Raw genomic sequence first — 16,534 nt, 5'->3', positions numbered from 1 at the left:
TAGCTCCTCCTGAATGCAATGCAGCCTAACCTTCCAGATCAGCCTGCCAGTGTGACCTTGTTAAAAGCCTTACTGAAGTCCACGTAGACATTTGCTATTCCACCTTCATCTATCCCCTTAGTTGCCCCTTTTAACAGCTCCAAAGGATTTGTCACAAATTATCTCCCTTGCATAAACCATTCTGACTATTCATGATCAAGCCTTGATTATTTAAGTGATGGTAGATCTTGTCCCTCAGAATTCCTTCCAGTAACTTTCTTACAATGGAGGTCAGGCTGACTGCTCAGTACTCCCTGGTCAGTCCTTGCTACCTTTCTTGAACAATGGAACTGCATTAGCCACTTTCCAATCTTATGGAATTTTACCAGTGGTTAATGACAAAACAAATATCTGTACAAGCACCACCACTTGGTCAGGCTCTGGTTCTAAAGTAGGTTCCTCTATATGTTGTGTGAGGAAGCTGTCTTGGGCACACCAAATCCCAGACCTTTCTACTCTGGGTGGCCCAGTTGTTACAGGGAAAATTGCAATCTCTCATAGCACAACCCTACTATTCTCGTAACTACACATCTGCTCAAGTTCCCACTTACTATTGTGTAATCTATAAATACAGCCCTATCACGATGACCATCTGATTTTATTTCCAAGTTCTACCCAAGTGGCCTCATTAGATGATCTCTTAAGGATATCCTCCAAGTATTGCTTTTATGTCCTCCCTTATCAAAAAGGCAACATCCCCTCCAATCTTGCTGGTCATGACTAAAGCATTGATATCCTGAAACATTGAGTGTCAGTCCTGACCTTCTCTCAACCATGTTTCTGTTATGACCACAATATCTCAATCTCTAGAGACACTCAATGCCCCCTTCAGTTTGCCTGCCTTGAGTTATGTGTGGTGAAATAGATGTAATCTAAAGCAGTCTTATCTGTCCTTTCTGTAAACATGGCAATCCTGATTGTTTGGCTTTGGTTGTTGCTTGTACCCCTATCTTCTCACTGACTTCAATCTCTTGAGTTTTCCCCTCTGCCAGTCCAATTTAAATTTTCCCTGATGCAAATTTCATGCCCCATGCTAGTGATAAAAATTTTGATTCTGGTAAAGGCATGTTTTTCCTCATTGGGATACCTGTCTCCTTGGTTCAAGTGCAGCTTGTTCCTGTACGTGTTGGTGTCTTTTCATGGGTAGAGGCAATGATCCAAGAACTTGACCCCCTACCCTAAATTGAAGGTGAGAGCTCAAAGGTGAGAATTATCTGCAAATGCCTAGAGATCTCTTTGACTCTGGCATCTGTTCTGCAGGCACAGAATCTACCATTTGCTTTACTAATTATCAAGTTGCTATCACTGTTGGGGGCTGAGGGGGGTGCTCCTTGTATGAGGAGCAACACCTTGTGTTCTGTCACGGTAGCCTCCAACCTGATGTCATGAACAACGATTTCACCAACTTCTGGTAATGTCGACTACCATTCCCCATTCTCATTTCCCTCTCATCCTATCCCCTTACTAGCTCATCACCTTCCTCTGGTGCTCCTCCCCTTCCCTTTCTTCCATGGCCTTCTGTCCTCTTGTCAGATTCCCCTTCTTTCACCAATCTCCCTCCCAGCTCTCACTTCATCCCTCCCACTTCCTGGTTTCACCTATCACCTTATATTTCTTCCTCTTCTCTACCCCCCCCCCCCCCCACCTTCTTACTCTGACTTCTCATCTTTTTTTCTCCAGTCCTGATGAAGGGTCTCAGCCCAAAACGTCAACTGTTTACTCTTTTCCATAGATGTTGCCTGGCCTGCTGAATTCCTCCATTTTGTGTGTGTTGCTTGGGTTTCCAGCATCCGCAGACTTCCTCTTGTTTGCTATCTCTATTACTCTGCCTGACTTTACCCTTCCTTGCTGAGCCTCACAGCCAGTCACAGTGCCAGAGACCATACTACTGCTGCTAGTTCCTGAAAACACTCAACAGTATCTGAAGAGGTATACCAACGGATTGGCCACAGGTAGCCTTGCACTGTGGATTGAAGATCTTTGGAATTCTCTATCTGGGGGAGTTGCAAAATCTGGATTATTAAGTAAATTCAAAGACAAAATAGATTTTTGAATAGTAGGGCAATCAGGAGTTTATTATGTAGATCATGCAGAAAAGTGAGAACAAATATCTAATCTGCAATGATTAAAATGGAATACTGTGTTTCATATTGGTGCTTCCTCAAGATTATAGGTGGCGCAGTGTTTATTATCCTTCATTGGGATAAATGTACATGTAACCCCCTGGGTCGCCTCAGGCTCGCTCAGCTCGTTCTCGTCTAGGGGGAGCAGCCTTCGGCCCCGCCAAACTGGGTAATCAGCTGGTGTGGATGCTGTGTGATGTCCCCGCCTCGCCCAAAAACAGACAGTACACCATAAGCGATTAAATGAGTACAATTTATAAAGGTTACTATAACTAAGTGATTAATAACGATACAGTATATATGAAGAGAAAAAATAAAGAAAAGGCGCCAAACTTAACAAAGTCCAAACCACTTCGTGCACAACCGTTGGAGCTCAATTTCAGAAGTCTTCTGGCCACCATTTGATCCCCTCCAAACTCCTCGACTCGCAGCTCAGGACCCTCCGAGTGGTCAACCAAGCACTTCTAGCTTCATCCCCCCTCCTTGGAGTACCTCCGGGCCACGGACCCCCGCTTGGGGTCTGTTCCTCGCCCAGCTTACAGCATTGCGTCCTCTCTCTCGACCCCCTCACGCCGATCTGCCCAAAAGCCCGTCAACAAAAGCTTACAGACTCAGAAGAAAGAACATTAATCTCCATTTGGTTTACAAAGGAATATCATTCTCGTTATCAGTAAATTTTAACAAACAAGCTTCCAGCACTCTCTTGCAACAAAGGAGCATTCCTGCTTGTTAGCAAAACAAAGAAGCCCTTTTGATTACATACACAGTAACAAAGAAAAAAGAAGAAACCCCCTTTACTACAGATAAAATTTCAGTTCAGAAGAATGAATCTGTTGGACTTGTGGATGAAGAAAGCAATATTAGAGGGGAAAAGCATAAAGAACATTGATGTTTTGGAATAGACAGAGTATCTTACTTGAAGTTTCTTGGATATGATAGCCAAGGCAGCCATGCCAGGTGAAATCATTTTAATATGTCTGGTGTATTTTCAGATGAATGTTTAAGACATCATTATAGAGTGTTGGGTTGCTTGACTAAACCAGTGCACTGTGATCTCAACTGGAGATTGTGAATTGATGCATTATAGCGTAATTGCTTTGGGACTTTGCATGATCCATGAATCTGGAAAACAGCCAAAGTGCATATCATTCTTTTGCGGTGCTGTTCTACTTGCAGTTCAAAGTAAATTTGATTATCAAAGTACATGTTTTACCATATACAACTCTGAGATTCCTTTTCTTGTGGGCATATTCAACAAATCTTATAGAACAGTAACTGTAGCAATGAAAAGTCAACCAGAGTACAAAAGGCAATATGTGCAAATGCAGATATAAATAAACAGCAATTAATGACGAGAACACGAGATGAGAGAGTCCTTGAAAGTGAGATCATTGGTTGAGAGAGTATTTCAATGATGGGGCAAGTGAGTGTAGTTATCCCCTTTTACTTAAATCCCCTTTATTTAAGAACCTGATGGTTCAGGAGTTGTAACTGTTCTTGAACCTGGTGGTGTGAGTCCCTAGGTTCTTGCACTCCTACCTAATGGCAGCAGTAAGAAGAGAGCATGACCTGGGTGGTGGGGATCTCTGATAGATGCTGCTTTCATATGAGAGTTTCATGCAGATGGTTGGGAGGACTTTACTCTTGATGTACAGGGTCAAAACCACAATCTTTTGTAGGATTTTCCATTTAAGGGGATTGGTGTTTCCATACCAGGCCGTGCTGCAGCCAGTCAATATACACTCCACTGCACATCTATAGAAGTTTGTCAAAGTTTTAGATGTCACGCGAAATCTCCACAGACTCCTAAGGAAATAGAGGCACTTATGTGCTTTTTTCGCAATTGCATTTGCATGCTGGGTCCAGAGCAGGTCCTGTGAAATTGTAGCTATGAGGTTCCTTTTAAGTATGCAAACATTATTGTACCAAATTCAGAGCATTCATTCATTTTGTAACATTATCAGAAAATGTGTGTTTGCTTACTGTTGGAATTTACCATTCGTAGGTTGCAAAAGAAATCTCCTGTACCATAAAGCTGTATGATGCTTACTAGAATGCTTGATATATTTGTGACATTAACCAGGAATAAGTTTATTCCTTATAAAATGGGCTAGTGAATAAAGTTAAGTGTTTTATGTCAGTAGATCACAAGTGTAGTTAATGTCATTTCTTAATGCTTCATAAAATTTTAAGATGTTGCACACTGTTTAGTGGCTTCATATTTTCATTTAATGGATTTTATTCTTTACTGATGCTGTACCTGTTATCAAATTAATTCCCTTGGAGGAAGAAATATATTTATAGTTCTTACTCAACTCTTTTTCAAGTAGCTGCTCTGTAATGCATATGTTTATGCATATTATTACCAAAAAGTACTTTTGAATTTCTGATTTCCATATTCAAGCAGCAGCAAAAGGCCAAAGTTCCAGACAGCTTATGATTGCAGAATCACCAGCCATTCATTTTTAGCCTTGGGCTTGTTTTGTTTATGTTGTTGAGATTGTTACATCACTCCATTTGAGTTCTAAAATCCTGTAAAGATGATGATTTGGATGACACTGAGAATTTAACATTTCTTGGCAACAATGTTCAGAGGATGGCAAGAAAGCAGGAAAATGCCATTCAGGAAAAGCTTTCCTATGAGCCAGGTCCATTTGATCATGGGTTACATAGAGGCAAAGGATGACTGAACTATGCTGTGCAGAGGCATTAGAATATGTTGCATCATGTGGAATAGAGAGAATAGGATGAGGGTATATGATGTGAATGCATGCTAAAAAAGAGTACTCTGGGGTGGGGAGGAGGAAATCAGCTATCCCAATTTGGCCTTCCATTATTCAGTACAGGTTTTGATTTGGTTTGCTTACAATTGATATTTGTGATATTTGAGTAATCTGTGTGTGTATGTATATATAACCACGTGGTGTGCGCTTTACTTAAAGTAAACATAAAGTTAGACTCCCATGATTAGACTCCTGTATCTTCCTTTGCATTAGTTTAATGTTTTGAGGTTACAAAACATAAGTGGTGATGTGATGCTTTTAAAATAAACCGGAAACTGCTATTGTCCAGTTGAAGCGCTGCAAGTCATTCAAATTTTTTAAAATAAGTGCAGCAAGGAATGGTGAATTTTAAAGAAGCCTAGCATGTGCAGAGACTGTTGAGTTATTAAAAAGTCAGAAGATTTCACGGGTTTACATTTCATCAGATGATAATCATTAAAAAAAGAACAGAAATGGCTGGCAACATCGGAAAGGTTGGCATGTTTGATTTCACAAGAGTTAACTGGCTCATGTATACTGAACTAGTTGAACAGTATTTTGAAGCAAATGAAATAGACAATGAGAAATGACTTTTGCTGAGAGCATTGGGTTTAAAGGCGTAAGGTTTGCTTTGAAACTTTACTGCTCCAACTAAACCAGCAGAAGTGAGCTTTGCTGATACTGTGAAAGTACTTCAGGAACATTTAAAGGCAAAACTATTGATTGCAGAACGCAACACACACAAAATGCTGCAGGAACTCTGCAGGCCAGACAGCATCTATGGAAAACAGTACAGTCAACCTCTTGGCCCGAAATGCCACTGTACTTTTTCCCATAGATGCTGCCTGGCCTGCTGAGTTCCTCCAGCATTTTGTGTGTGTTGCTTGGATTTTCAGTTTCTGCATATTTTCTCTTGTTTTATGATTGCAGAACGCTTTAGTTTCATGAGTGGGATCAAAAAGAAGGGGAGTTCATTTCAGCAAATGTGGCTGAATTGAAAGATTGAACTGATAATGCTCAGACAATGATGGGCTTGATGATGTACTGAGAGGTGGTTTAGTTTCTGGAATCTTGAAAGAAAGAATTCACAAATGTTTCCTAACAGAAGCACAATTTACATTTAAGAGCGGTTGAAATTTCTGTATCAATGGAAACAGCAGACCGATGCAATTGAGTTGGGGTCAGGAATGAAAGTATTTCAACAAAATAGCAGCATCTAAACAGAAACCGTCGTGGTCAAACAAATTGCTACCGTTGTGACAGTGGCACACGTACCACACAACTGCAGATTTAAAGGTGAACCTTGCAGAAAATTCAACACAGTAAGATACATACAGAGAGCGTGTCAGGCAGAGAAAAATAAATGAACTACACAGGGAAGAGAAAGATTAAAAAGTCAAGTTGCCGTTTCAAAAAGAGCACTAATCTGCATGTTGTTGGAAAATCTGGTAATGATGAGAATGAAACAGGATGGGTAGCCTTGAGATTTACAATGTTAAAACGCTAGCAATAGACAAGCAATATGGCTTACACCAGACATGAATGGCAAGTTAATTAAAATGAAATTGAGTACTATTTCAGTCATCTCACAATGTGTTTGAGGTACAGTATTTCAAAAATGCTAAATTAAGCCTGCAGATATCCAACAATGAACTTGTATTGGAGAAAGCAACTCCTGTGGGAATGAGATTTTGTAACAATGAAATGCAACATCAAACAAGCCTTATTGCGCTTGTATGTGGGGAAAAGTAGGAGGACCAGCATTGTGGGGCTGTGATTGGCTGAGACAAGTTCAACTCGATTGGAGATCCATCCACAATTTGCATACAGCATTTCCTGCAATAGTCAACTGAATGTGAATTAAGAATGGTACTGATGATGCCACAACTGTCTCCATGCTGTACACCATAAACATTTTCTGAACAGAGGATAAACATGTTGGTGCCAACTTCTGTGCCTCTTGTTGGAAAGCGTATTGGATTAAGGAGGAACCATGCTGCTCAAAGGAATCGTGAAAGTGACGAAAGCAATGTTCCAACTACAAAAGTTTCTGTAGGCAACATATCTGTGAAAGCTTCTGATATGTTAATCAGGCAGTTACTTGCGAAATACGGCTCATCTTAAGCTGGAAGAGTTCAAGCAGCTCTAGGAAGTTGCAAGTATTCGGCTTTTGTTAGTATAAGAGACCAGAATCTATTCTGTGTGTGTTAAAGTTATTGCATGAATTTCAATTGGGAGACAAAAAGTTGCTTGTAAAAGTAGATGCAAAGACCAAAGCCCAGCTGGGTGAATGGAAGGCCAAAAAGAAAGGAGATGGAAATAAGAAAACATTCGTCAGATGATGTTGTGGATGAGGAATCCAAGAGGAGAGATCAGATCGTAAAAGGAACAATAGATGAATTAATAAAGGAATATTCCAGTGAACTAAATGCACCTTCCTAAGATCAAGATGCACAAATTAAATGAAAAAGGAAGAAAAGTGGTACCACTGTCAGAACCACTCATGCAGTCCGTCTCCTTTATGGTGGTTGTAGGAGTTGACCCCAGAGCCTGAGATTGTTTTCAGTTGCTGGTCCTGCCTGCCAAGCAGTGGTCCCTCTCGTCAGGAAGGACATTATTACATAAGAGAGCCTCCATAATGATTAAATCTTTAAGTCTGAATGGGACAATTTAGAGTTTACTGTGCTGTGGATGTCTGCATTATATAATATACTGTGTATATAGTTAAGTTGCATTCTGAGTTGGAGTTTATTGCTAAACAGGGAGGACTGTTGTGTGTGTGTGTGTATATGTTTGTATATATGTATAAATATAAATAAATATACATAGTTTAACTAATTCATTATGGCTATGTGTAAAAATGAATTGCATATGTCATGCTACCACATGGATGTGTGTGCACCTTGTTTAAAGTAAGCAGGAAGTTAGGCTCCCATTTTTGGAATCGTGTCGAGCTTTAAATTAGTTTAATGTTTTGAAGTTACAAAACATCAATGCTGTAAGGAAATTCTGGATTCAATTTAGCTTTCACCTCTTTCTTTTCCAGGCCATTAAACATCACTGTGGTTTATGAAGGAAAATGCTCACATTGCATGAGAATAGGAGTAGCAGTGCCGCTCTCAGGTAAAGTGAGCAAACTTCGTGAAGCAGTATCACAAGAAACTAAAATCCCCACAGATCAGGTAAACATCCATGGTAATGCTAACCATTTAATTCAATTTATCTATTCTTTTGACGACCGTAACTCCTTGCATAAAGAGCATTAGGTTGCTGTAGCTTTGGGAACAGGGAGGGGAATGTGATTTCCTGGGTATTTATTGTCTTGATTGTCCATATCATTTTACCTTTAAACCACTTTCTAGCTTTGTGGAAAATCCCTTTGTTGAAGTGCTGCTCCACGGGAGTCCTCAGCGAAGTCTTTTTCTATTAACACAGCAAAACTCGGAGGGCACCACGCTTAAAAGGGAACATCAGTTCCAGTCAGAAGGTAAAATGGACCAACCACTGCCCTGCCTTTGGGTGTGCTGCACTGGGACCCTGCTGCGTGATGTCGCCAAGCTGGGTCAGCTTTACTCCGAGGAAATCCTGGGATCTCCGGAAGAGCTCTTCAACTAAGGATTTTTCCACAAAGGAAGGAGGCAGTTAATTTCTACTGTGGGGCACACAAAAGGGGTAAGTGCATTATGCTGGCAGAACTACCCCTGCAGTTATTTCCTGTTCAGGAAAACACCTGCACTCCTTTAATCGGATTTCTAAATGTTATGATAGGAATTTCCTCTGCAGGTTGTTTGGTGACTGGGTGGTCTGAATGCAGATTACACCTCAGTGTTAACCCTAGTTTTTTGCTCATTTGCCCAACAAAAAAAAAGGGAGTGGGGAAGGGTGCAGTTCTTCCAACAGTTTTGCACCTGTTTAGTCAATGTCTCTTACGATATGGTTGAGGTAGATGGAAAGGCATAGCAGACAAATTTGTGTTGCAAACAACCAAGCAACTGATGTTTATTCCATAATGGAACTGTGGACAATTTAATGCCTAATTGCTCTTAAGAAGGTCCCAATGAACCATTATCTTGAAACAGTTGAATTAATCCTGCAGTGCTGTTACATATAGCATTCCTGCATTTTGGCCTGGCAAAGTTGGGCATTGTGTGTTATTTGCTGGTGAAATTAAGTGGTGGCATCCATTGCACCACCTTTTTGGGATGTAGAGTTTGGAGTTTTTCCCCAATAGAATTCCCTTGTCTTGCTGTGCTTGGAATTTCAATTGAATTTCAATTTAATGAATATTTATTTCTTTAGAAATACAGCTTTGAATAGGTCCTTCTGGCCCATTAAGCCACGCTGCCTAGCAACCCCTGACGAGCCCCAGTTTAACCCTAACATAATCACAGGACAGTTTACAATGATCAAGTAACCTCCTAACGGGTACGTCTTTGGACTGTGGGAGGAAACCCAAATCATCCAGAGAAAGCCCATGCATTCCATGGGGAGGACATAAAAACTCCTTATAGAGTACGCTGGGATTGAATGCCAAATTCTGATGCTCTGAGTATTTACTCGTGTTGTACTGTGGGAGGAAGAAGCTGGACACTATCCAACATGGTTGGTTGGAATTTGGATCTGCAGCCACTAATTTTAAAATTCACCGTGCCAGGAAATGAAGTTAGCAAGATAAATTGATGGTGAGAAGAATATGACATAGAATAGAATGTGGGTAAAAGAGATTCTTATAAGTTTGAGTTAGTTTTAAGGAGGGAGATGAGGTGAGCTTTAAATAATGATTTGGTAGTTATTCTAAAGTCTCTACAGGCCAAAGTCTATCAGTCTTTGTGACACATAATCACTGACTTGCACAAATTTTATTTACAGGGAAAATAAAGAAATATGATAGTGGGGGTGTGTGTATATATAGATATCTAGATACACACATTAATTGGCACTAATTGGAGAATACTCTTTGTGTATTGTGTAACCACTACCATAGCTGAAATGGCAACCATAATTCCATACAATCCTGTGATGTGAGTTTGAATCACTGTAGGATAGCTGGGTTATTTAAACTGAATTAATAAATTGAATAATATGTAAACACAAAATTACAGGATTGTGTTTAAAAAATCATCTGGCTCATTAATCTTTCAAGAAAGAAATCTGTAACTTTACTGTTTTTATCAATTCCTTAATTACAGATTTTTAAGTTCGTAGCCTCCATTGCCCATGTATGGACATCTCTCCCATTTCCTGCACATCTGCCCTCACCCCATCCACCCGCCACCCCACTCGGGACAGGGTTCCCCTTGTCCTCACCTACCACCCCACCAACCTTCAGGTCCAACGTATAATTCTCCGTAACTTCCGCCACCTCCAATGGGATCCCACTACCAAGCACATCTTTCCCTCCCCCTCTTTCTGCTTTCCGTAGGGATTGCTCCCTACGCAACTTCCTTGTCCACTCGTTCCCCCCCCCCCCATTCCTTTCCACCGGTCTCCCTCCTGGCACTTATCCTTGTAAGCGGAACAAGTGCTACACCTGCCCTTACACTTCCTCCCTCACCACCACTCAGAGCCCCAGACAGCCCTTCCATCACTTTCGCCAATCACCTTTCCGGCTCTTAGCTTCATCCGGTCTTCTCCTATCATTTCGGATTTCCCCTCCCCCCCCCACTACTTTCGAATCTCTTAGTATCTTTCCTTTCAGTTAGTCCTGACAAAGGGTCTCGGCCCGAAACATTGACAGGGCTTCTCCTTATAGGTGCTGCCTGACCTGCTGTGTTCCACCAGCATTTTGTGTGTGTGGTTTGAATTTCCAGCATCTGCAGATTTCCTCGTGCATGTATGAAGAGATTTCTTTCTGGTTATCCTGTTAAACACATCACCTCATTATTTTAAGAAAGACTATTTGATCACTGCTTTCTCTTCCATAAGAGGAAAGCAACATTTCTTCTTGCACCTTTGGCCTGATGAGGTGTTCCCTCGGACCTTGTGGGAGGCTAGTGCAGAATTTGAAGGGTCCTGGCAGAGTTATTTAAAACATCCTTAATACTGGCTGTGTTGGAGGGTTGGAGGACAGCTGATGCTATTTCTTTGTTTGAGAAAGTTTCTAAGAATAAGCCAAAAAATTATAGGCGGTGAGCCTGCTGTCAGTAGTTAGTAAGTTATTGGAAGGTATTCTAAGGGTCCTCAGTTTTTCGAAGAAGTTACTGGGAAAGGCAGGGCAATGGATGTTGTCTACATGATCTTTAGCAAGGCCTTTGATAAGGTCTCACTTTAGGAGTTGGTTAGTCATTTGGAATTAGACTTTGGCTTCATGGGAGAAGCCAGAGTGTAGTAGCAGATGGTTGCCTCTGACTGGAGTGGTATGTTACAGGGATTGGTGTTGGGTCCATTTTTGTTTGTCATCCATATCAATGATCTTGATGATACAGTAAACTGGATTAGCAAATTTGCAATTAACCCAGAGATTGGGGGAGCAATAGGTAGTGAGGAAGATGATCAAAGCTTGCAGTGGGATCTGGACCACCTGGAAAAATGGTTGAATAATGGCAGATGAAATTTGATGCAGATAAGTGTGAGGTGAGAACCAACCAGGGTAGGTCTTGCATGGTGAATGGTAGGGCACTGAAGTGTGCAGTATAGCAGAGGGATCTTGAAATACAGATCCATAATCCCTTGGAAGTAAGTAGGGTCATAAGGAGAGCTTTTGGCGCATGGGCCTTCATAAATCAAAGTATTGAGTACAGGAATTTGGATGTTTTGTTGCAGCTGTAAAAGCATTGGTGAGGCCTAGTTTGAAGTATTGTGTTACCAACCTACAGGAAAGATGTAAATAAAATTGAAAGAGTGCAGAGAAAATTTACGATGTTGCCGGGATTTGAGGACCTGGGTTATCAGGAAAGGTCGAATAAAGTAGGACCTTACACTCCTTCAGAGTGTAGGAGAGTGAGGGGAGATTTGATAGAGGTGGACAACATTGAGGAGATAGAGTAAATGCAAGCAAAATTTTTCCACTGACATGGGGTGAGAATAAAACTAAAGTTCATGGATTAAGGGTGAAAGGTGAAATGTTCAAGGGGAACACAGAAATTCTTCACCCACTGAGTGTGTGGAATGTGGTGGATGCTTGCAAGTGGTGGATGTGGGTTGCATTTCAACAATTAAGAGATCTTTGGATACGTGGATGAGATTTGGCAGATAATCGGGCACGGATTAAATGGGTTGAAGGGCTTGTTTCTATGCTATAGTGTTCTATGACTACAATATGGACGACATTTGTCAGGACTATGGGTTTCCTTCAGATGCTCTTGTTTCCTCCTAGGTAGTTAGTAATGGTTAGGGGTCAGTAAGTAGTGGACATGTTATTTTGGTACTGAAAGTATGGCAACACTTGTGGGCTGCCCCCCCTCCCAGCGCATTCTCAGGCTGTGATTGTTCATACAAATGATGCATTTCACTGTATGTTTCTATGTACATATGACAAATAAAGCAAATCTATCTAATCTAAATCTGATCATCTAGACCCAGAGATGGCAAGAGACTCTTAAGTTGTATTTCCCAGTTAGGATGGAGTATTCATATAGATGGATGAGTCTGTGGAATTCTCTACCAAAGAAGCCAAATCCTTAAGCATACACTCAATGGACACCTTTTAGGTATACCTGTACACCTACTCATTAATGCAAATATCTAATCAGCCAATCATCTGGCAGCAATTTGCATATTAGCTGGTCAGATAGCACCTGTGTGAAGGGAAACAGGAGTCAGTGTTTCAGCTTGAAGACTTTTCAGTGCTATTCGTGTTCCATTAAGCACAGACCTTTATAAAGTCATGCCAGTCTTGATTTCTCCACTTTTTTGAGTTTTCCAGCATCTTTTTATTTCCATTTATTTTTGGCAGTTTAACTAGTAGAGTAGATACAGGAGAAATTGATTTCCTAAAACTTTAAGATGGGGACTACATGAGAGTGTGTTACATGATTTAAAGGCCCTTGAGGTTGGGGGAAATGGATTATAGGAAATAAAATGGGAGGAAAACATTGGTCAGTATCATGTTGGCACATTTACTAATGTCAGTACTCTGTTGAAAAGACAGTAATGTATTAACAGCAATCTTAAGTATAAAGATTGAGATCACAGGCTGTGACAAGGATGAGCCACTGAAGATGTAAAACAAGTTGAGTGAGCAAGGAGATAAAACATAATTTGGGAAAATTCAAGGTTACTCACTTTGGTGGGAAAATAGAATACTTTAAAAACATTTTGCAGAAAAAACAGAAACATGGAGCTCAGTGATGAATTGTTGCAGTGTAGTGTCCTACCAATTGTTGTGTGTATCCTAACATTATTAGTCATCCCAAATGGCATCATTTTTTCAATTATATTCCTTCTCGTATTTCCCTGCCCCTATAATCAGTGCATTAACTGAAGACTACCCTCCTTATAACCATAAACACTAAGTTTTCTGTATGCTGTGAATTTGCTAATTGTACTTAAATTTCCATTAATAATGTATATGGCAAAGGTCCCAGCACTAGTCACCAGCTACCAATTGCGAAAACATTTATTGATTACCTCCTGATTCCATTCTGGAAATCATGCTAGTTTTGCACAATTGCTTTTAAATATTTATCGTTTCCTTTCTTAATCTGATTATTATTGTCTATAGATACCTGCTTTGCTCTAAGCTCTTGGTTTTTCCCCATAATAACATTTTCCTTACATGAACTCTTAACCCTGCTCCCACATCCCCAGCCCTTGTTTAGTTTCCACTTTTCTAGTTCTTTTGGATTTACCAGGATGCTGATTTAAGAAAAAAAGATAAAATTTTAACATCTGTAGAGACTATTACTAAGATATTTCTGCAGACACTTTGAAAATTTTGAGGCAGTCAGGTAAAGTCCATGTTTTTGTAAAACGGAAGTTGTGTTTTGGCATTGCTTATCTTTATCACTAGAGGGCAGAAAATGCTATACTTAGCTACTGGATTTCTAGCTGACAAAGTAGAAGGGATTTGCCAATAGCTAAATACTCCAAATACAGCCTGCAACACTTCTAATTTTATGTGGAGGGAGAGAAGGATAAGGAAATAAAGTTGTCCTTTATTTCACTTTTTTTTTTATTGTTTTGGGGAAAGATCTCTCTAACTGATCCATCATTTGCTTTATTACAACACCGGGCACCTCAGCTAATCCATAAGAGCCTGCCAAAGCTTCCCCTTCTCAAATGTCTTATCAGAATTCTCTTTTCTCCTCATTGTACCATCCTATCAGGCCAATTAAGTCCTTATTTGCTTTAACTGGAAGTAACTGACAAAGGAGAGCGAATTTTCAAAGTCCCATCATAGTAAAGTGTTAAAGATTATTCATTAGTCTTCTGGTGTAGTCAGTGTTATGACTCAGGGTTCATTCCATGTACCTTTTTAAGTTGGTGGTATTGGTTAATGAAACCCAAGTAGCAAGACTTATTAACTGGCTGCTTCTCCTTGAGCTGGCTGAAACTGTCCTTGTGCTGGTCAGATCCTGCAATTTTGCATGTAAGGTTCTCCATAAGTTATACCTTGGGTCAAGATTTTGCACACCTAGTACCTTTACTGCACTCCTAGCTTGTTGTGAAATCAATATTTGAGCAGTCATACTTGTATTATTTCCTGCTTATCATTACTGTGCTTATCAATCAGGATTTGTCTTGGTGTTGCTAATCCTAGATTGAATGGTAATTTTGAATCATGACATTTAATATCTTCCCAATGCCTAATCTGTAAACAGCCCCTGAACTTGTTCCTCTTTGCTTGGTTGTCTCCATTCCTTCCAAAGACTTTTGAATTTTATTTTTAAAAGTGTGTTCAGTTTGCCTGCACTTGCTTTCTAGAAGGGAATGTTACAGCTTAAATTCAGGAAGAGATTTTGGAAAAATGGTATAAATGTTGTCACTTGCACTGTTAAGTGACTTACTATAAGGCATTGCAGTAGAAAAATGGGCCTCTGAATTTAACCAGTTACTTGCTTTGCCCAAAAAGCTTTGCAGTAAGTAGGGGATACAATGAGATACAACATCATGTACAATAGGACAAATATATTGAACTGCAGGGAGGTAGGCACACAAAAACTAGAGCAGAACTAGTGTAACCAAGAGAACCAAGGCATCATTTTCAAAATCCCATGTAAATCAAATAGTGGGATGAGGGGAGGATGAAATACACAAGTACTTAGTTTTCTTCTTGACCCAAAGATGTACATGCTGGCCACTAGTATTGTGGGCAAATGGTAGAATCTGTGGGGAATTGAGTATATGCTGTGAATTTTAAGAAAAAAGGGATTAATGTAGAAGTAAAAGAAATGGATGGTTGGTGTGAAGTTGTTGGGCCAAAGAGCCTGTCTCTTTATTGTATAAAACACTTCATGTTTGAAACTCTAGCATTAATATCAAATCCTTGGGGGACAAAACTAATGACTTGTGTTGGCTCCTCGGTTTCAGTTCCATTATGTCTCAAAGCTGCTGTGTATAACATATTAGGAATCTTGGGTTCATTTGGCCTGGTGTAACCTAGTTCTCTTTTTGAACGGTGACCTATTGTACAATGTGACATTCATTGAATTTTGGGATCCTGCACCACTTGAGTTGGGGAAACCCTGAGGTTCATTGTTTTAAGTTTGCTTCTGTCACTAAGATGCATTGCAGTCACTGTGGAAGTAACTTAAATGGGTTGAAACTTTGTTTGAGTCAAATATTATGGCTTCATCACTTACTATATTTTTTCTTAGATTGTTCTAACAGATATCTATTTTGATGGATTCCATCGTACATTCAGTGATACTGATCCTTTAGACACTGTTCATGAAAATGATAGCATTTATGCTTTCGAGACACCTGATGTCTACATTGGCCAAAAAGGTATGTTTGTGTAAGAGATGAAGCGAACAACACCCTTGAATAGCTTTGAAAATTGAAGTGTTAAATAGCGGAGTCGTTTTGAACATGTCATCAAAATATTTCTTTTGCTCATGAAATGTGTATGTTCTACAATAAAAACAAAATGCTGAAGGTACTTTGTAGGCTAAGCACCACAATGGAGAGAGAAAAGAGTTGACATATGTCAGTTTTTTTTTAATATATATCAGATAAAAGCACTGATCTGAAATACTGACTTGTTTCTCTGTCCATATATGCTGCCTGACCTGCTATGAGCTTCTACCATTTCTTTTCATTTTAGATTTCCAACATCTGCAGGATATTGCTTTTTTTATTTTGTATTATCTGTATATTGCATACAGAATATAGAATCAGCAGCCACATGCCCTCTGATAAATGGGATAATGTGAACCACTTAAGGGAGAGGTGGGCATTTGGGAGATGGGGGAAGAGATCTGGTGCATTGTGAGTGGATGATGTGTAGGTGATTTTGGGAGCAGAGTGAAAAATAAAAATGGGTGATACAGTGCCTAAAGAGTATTCACCCCCACCCCTGGAAGTTTTCATGTTTTATTGTTTTACAACATTGAATTACAGAGGATTTAATTTGGCTTTTTTTTGACACTAATCAACATAAAAGACTTCTGTGTCAAAGTGAAAACAAATTTCTGTATTTGTAAATTTATTACAATTATTAAACTCAAT

At 39.9% G+C, this 16,534-nt stretch overlaps 1 protein-coding gene across 3 annotated transcripts in view; it reads left to right on the top strand.

Moving 5' to 3' along the window:
- The window catches only part of usp31 (ubiquitin specific peptidase 31), a 132,568-nt gene that overhangs the window by 80,254 nt on the left and 35,780 nt on the right, over positions 1–16,534 (top strand). For 2 of the 3 annotated variants that reach the window (XM_059979712.1, XM_059979711.1), the window contains exons 6-7: positions 7,971–8,106; positions 15,682–15,811. In XM_059979712.1, coding sequence (XP_059835695.1) covers positions 7,971–8,106; positions 15,682–15,811 — 266 coding nt within the window. The remainder of the gene's footprint in view (positions 1–7,970; positions 8,107–15,681; positions 15,812–16,534) is intronic. The other variant, XM_059979713.1, reaches the window with a different exon arrangement.

This window comes from Hypanus sabinus, chromosome 9 (assembly GCF_030144855.1).
Source record: "Hypanus sabinus isolate sHypSab1 chromosome 9, sHypSab1.hap1, whole genome shotgun sequence".
NCBI classification, from domain to species: domain Eukaryota; kingdom Metazoa; phylum Chordata; class Chondrichthyes; order Myliobatiformes; family Dasyatidae; genus Hypanus; species Hypanus sabinus.
Note: the sequence above shows the minus strand (reverse complement) of the source record. Positions and strands in the feature narration are given on the sequence as shown.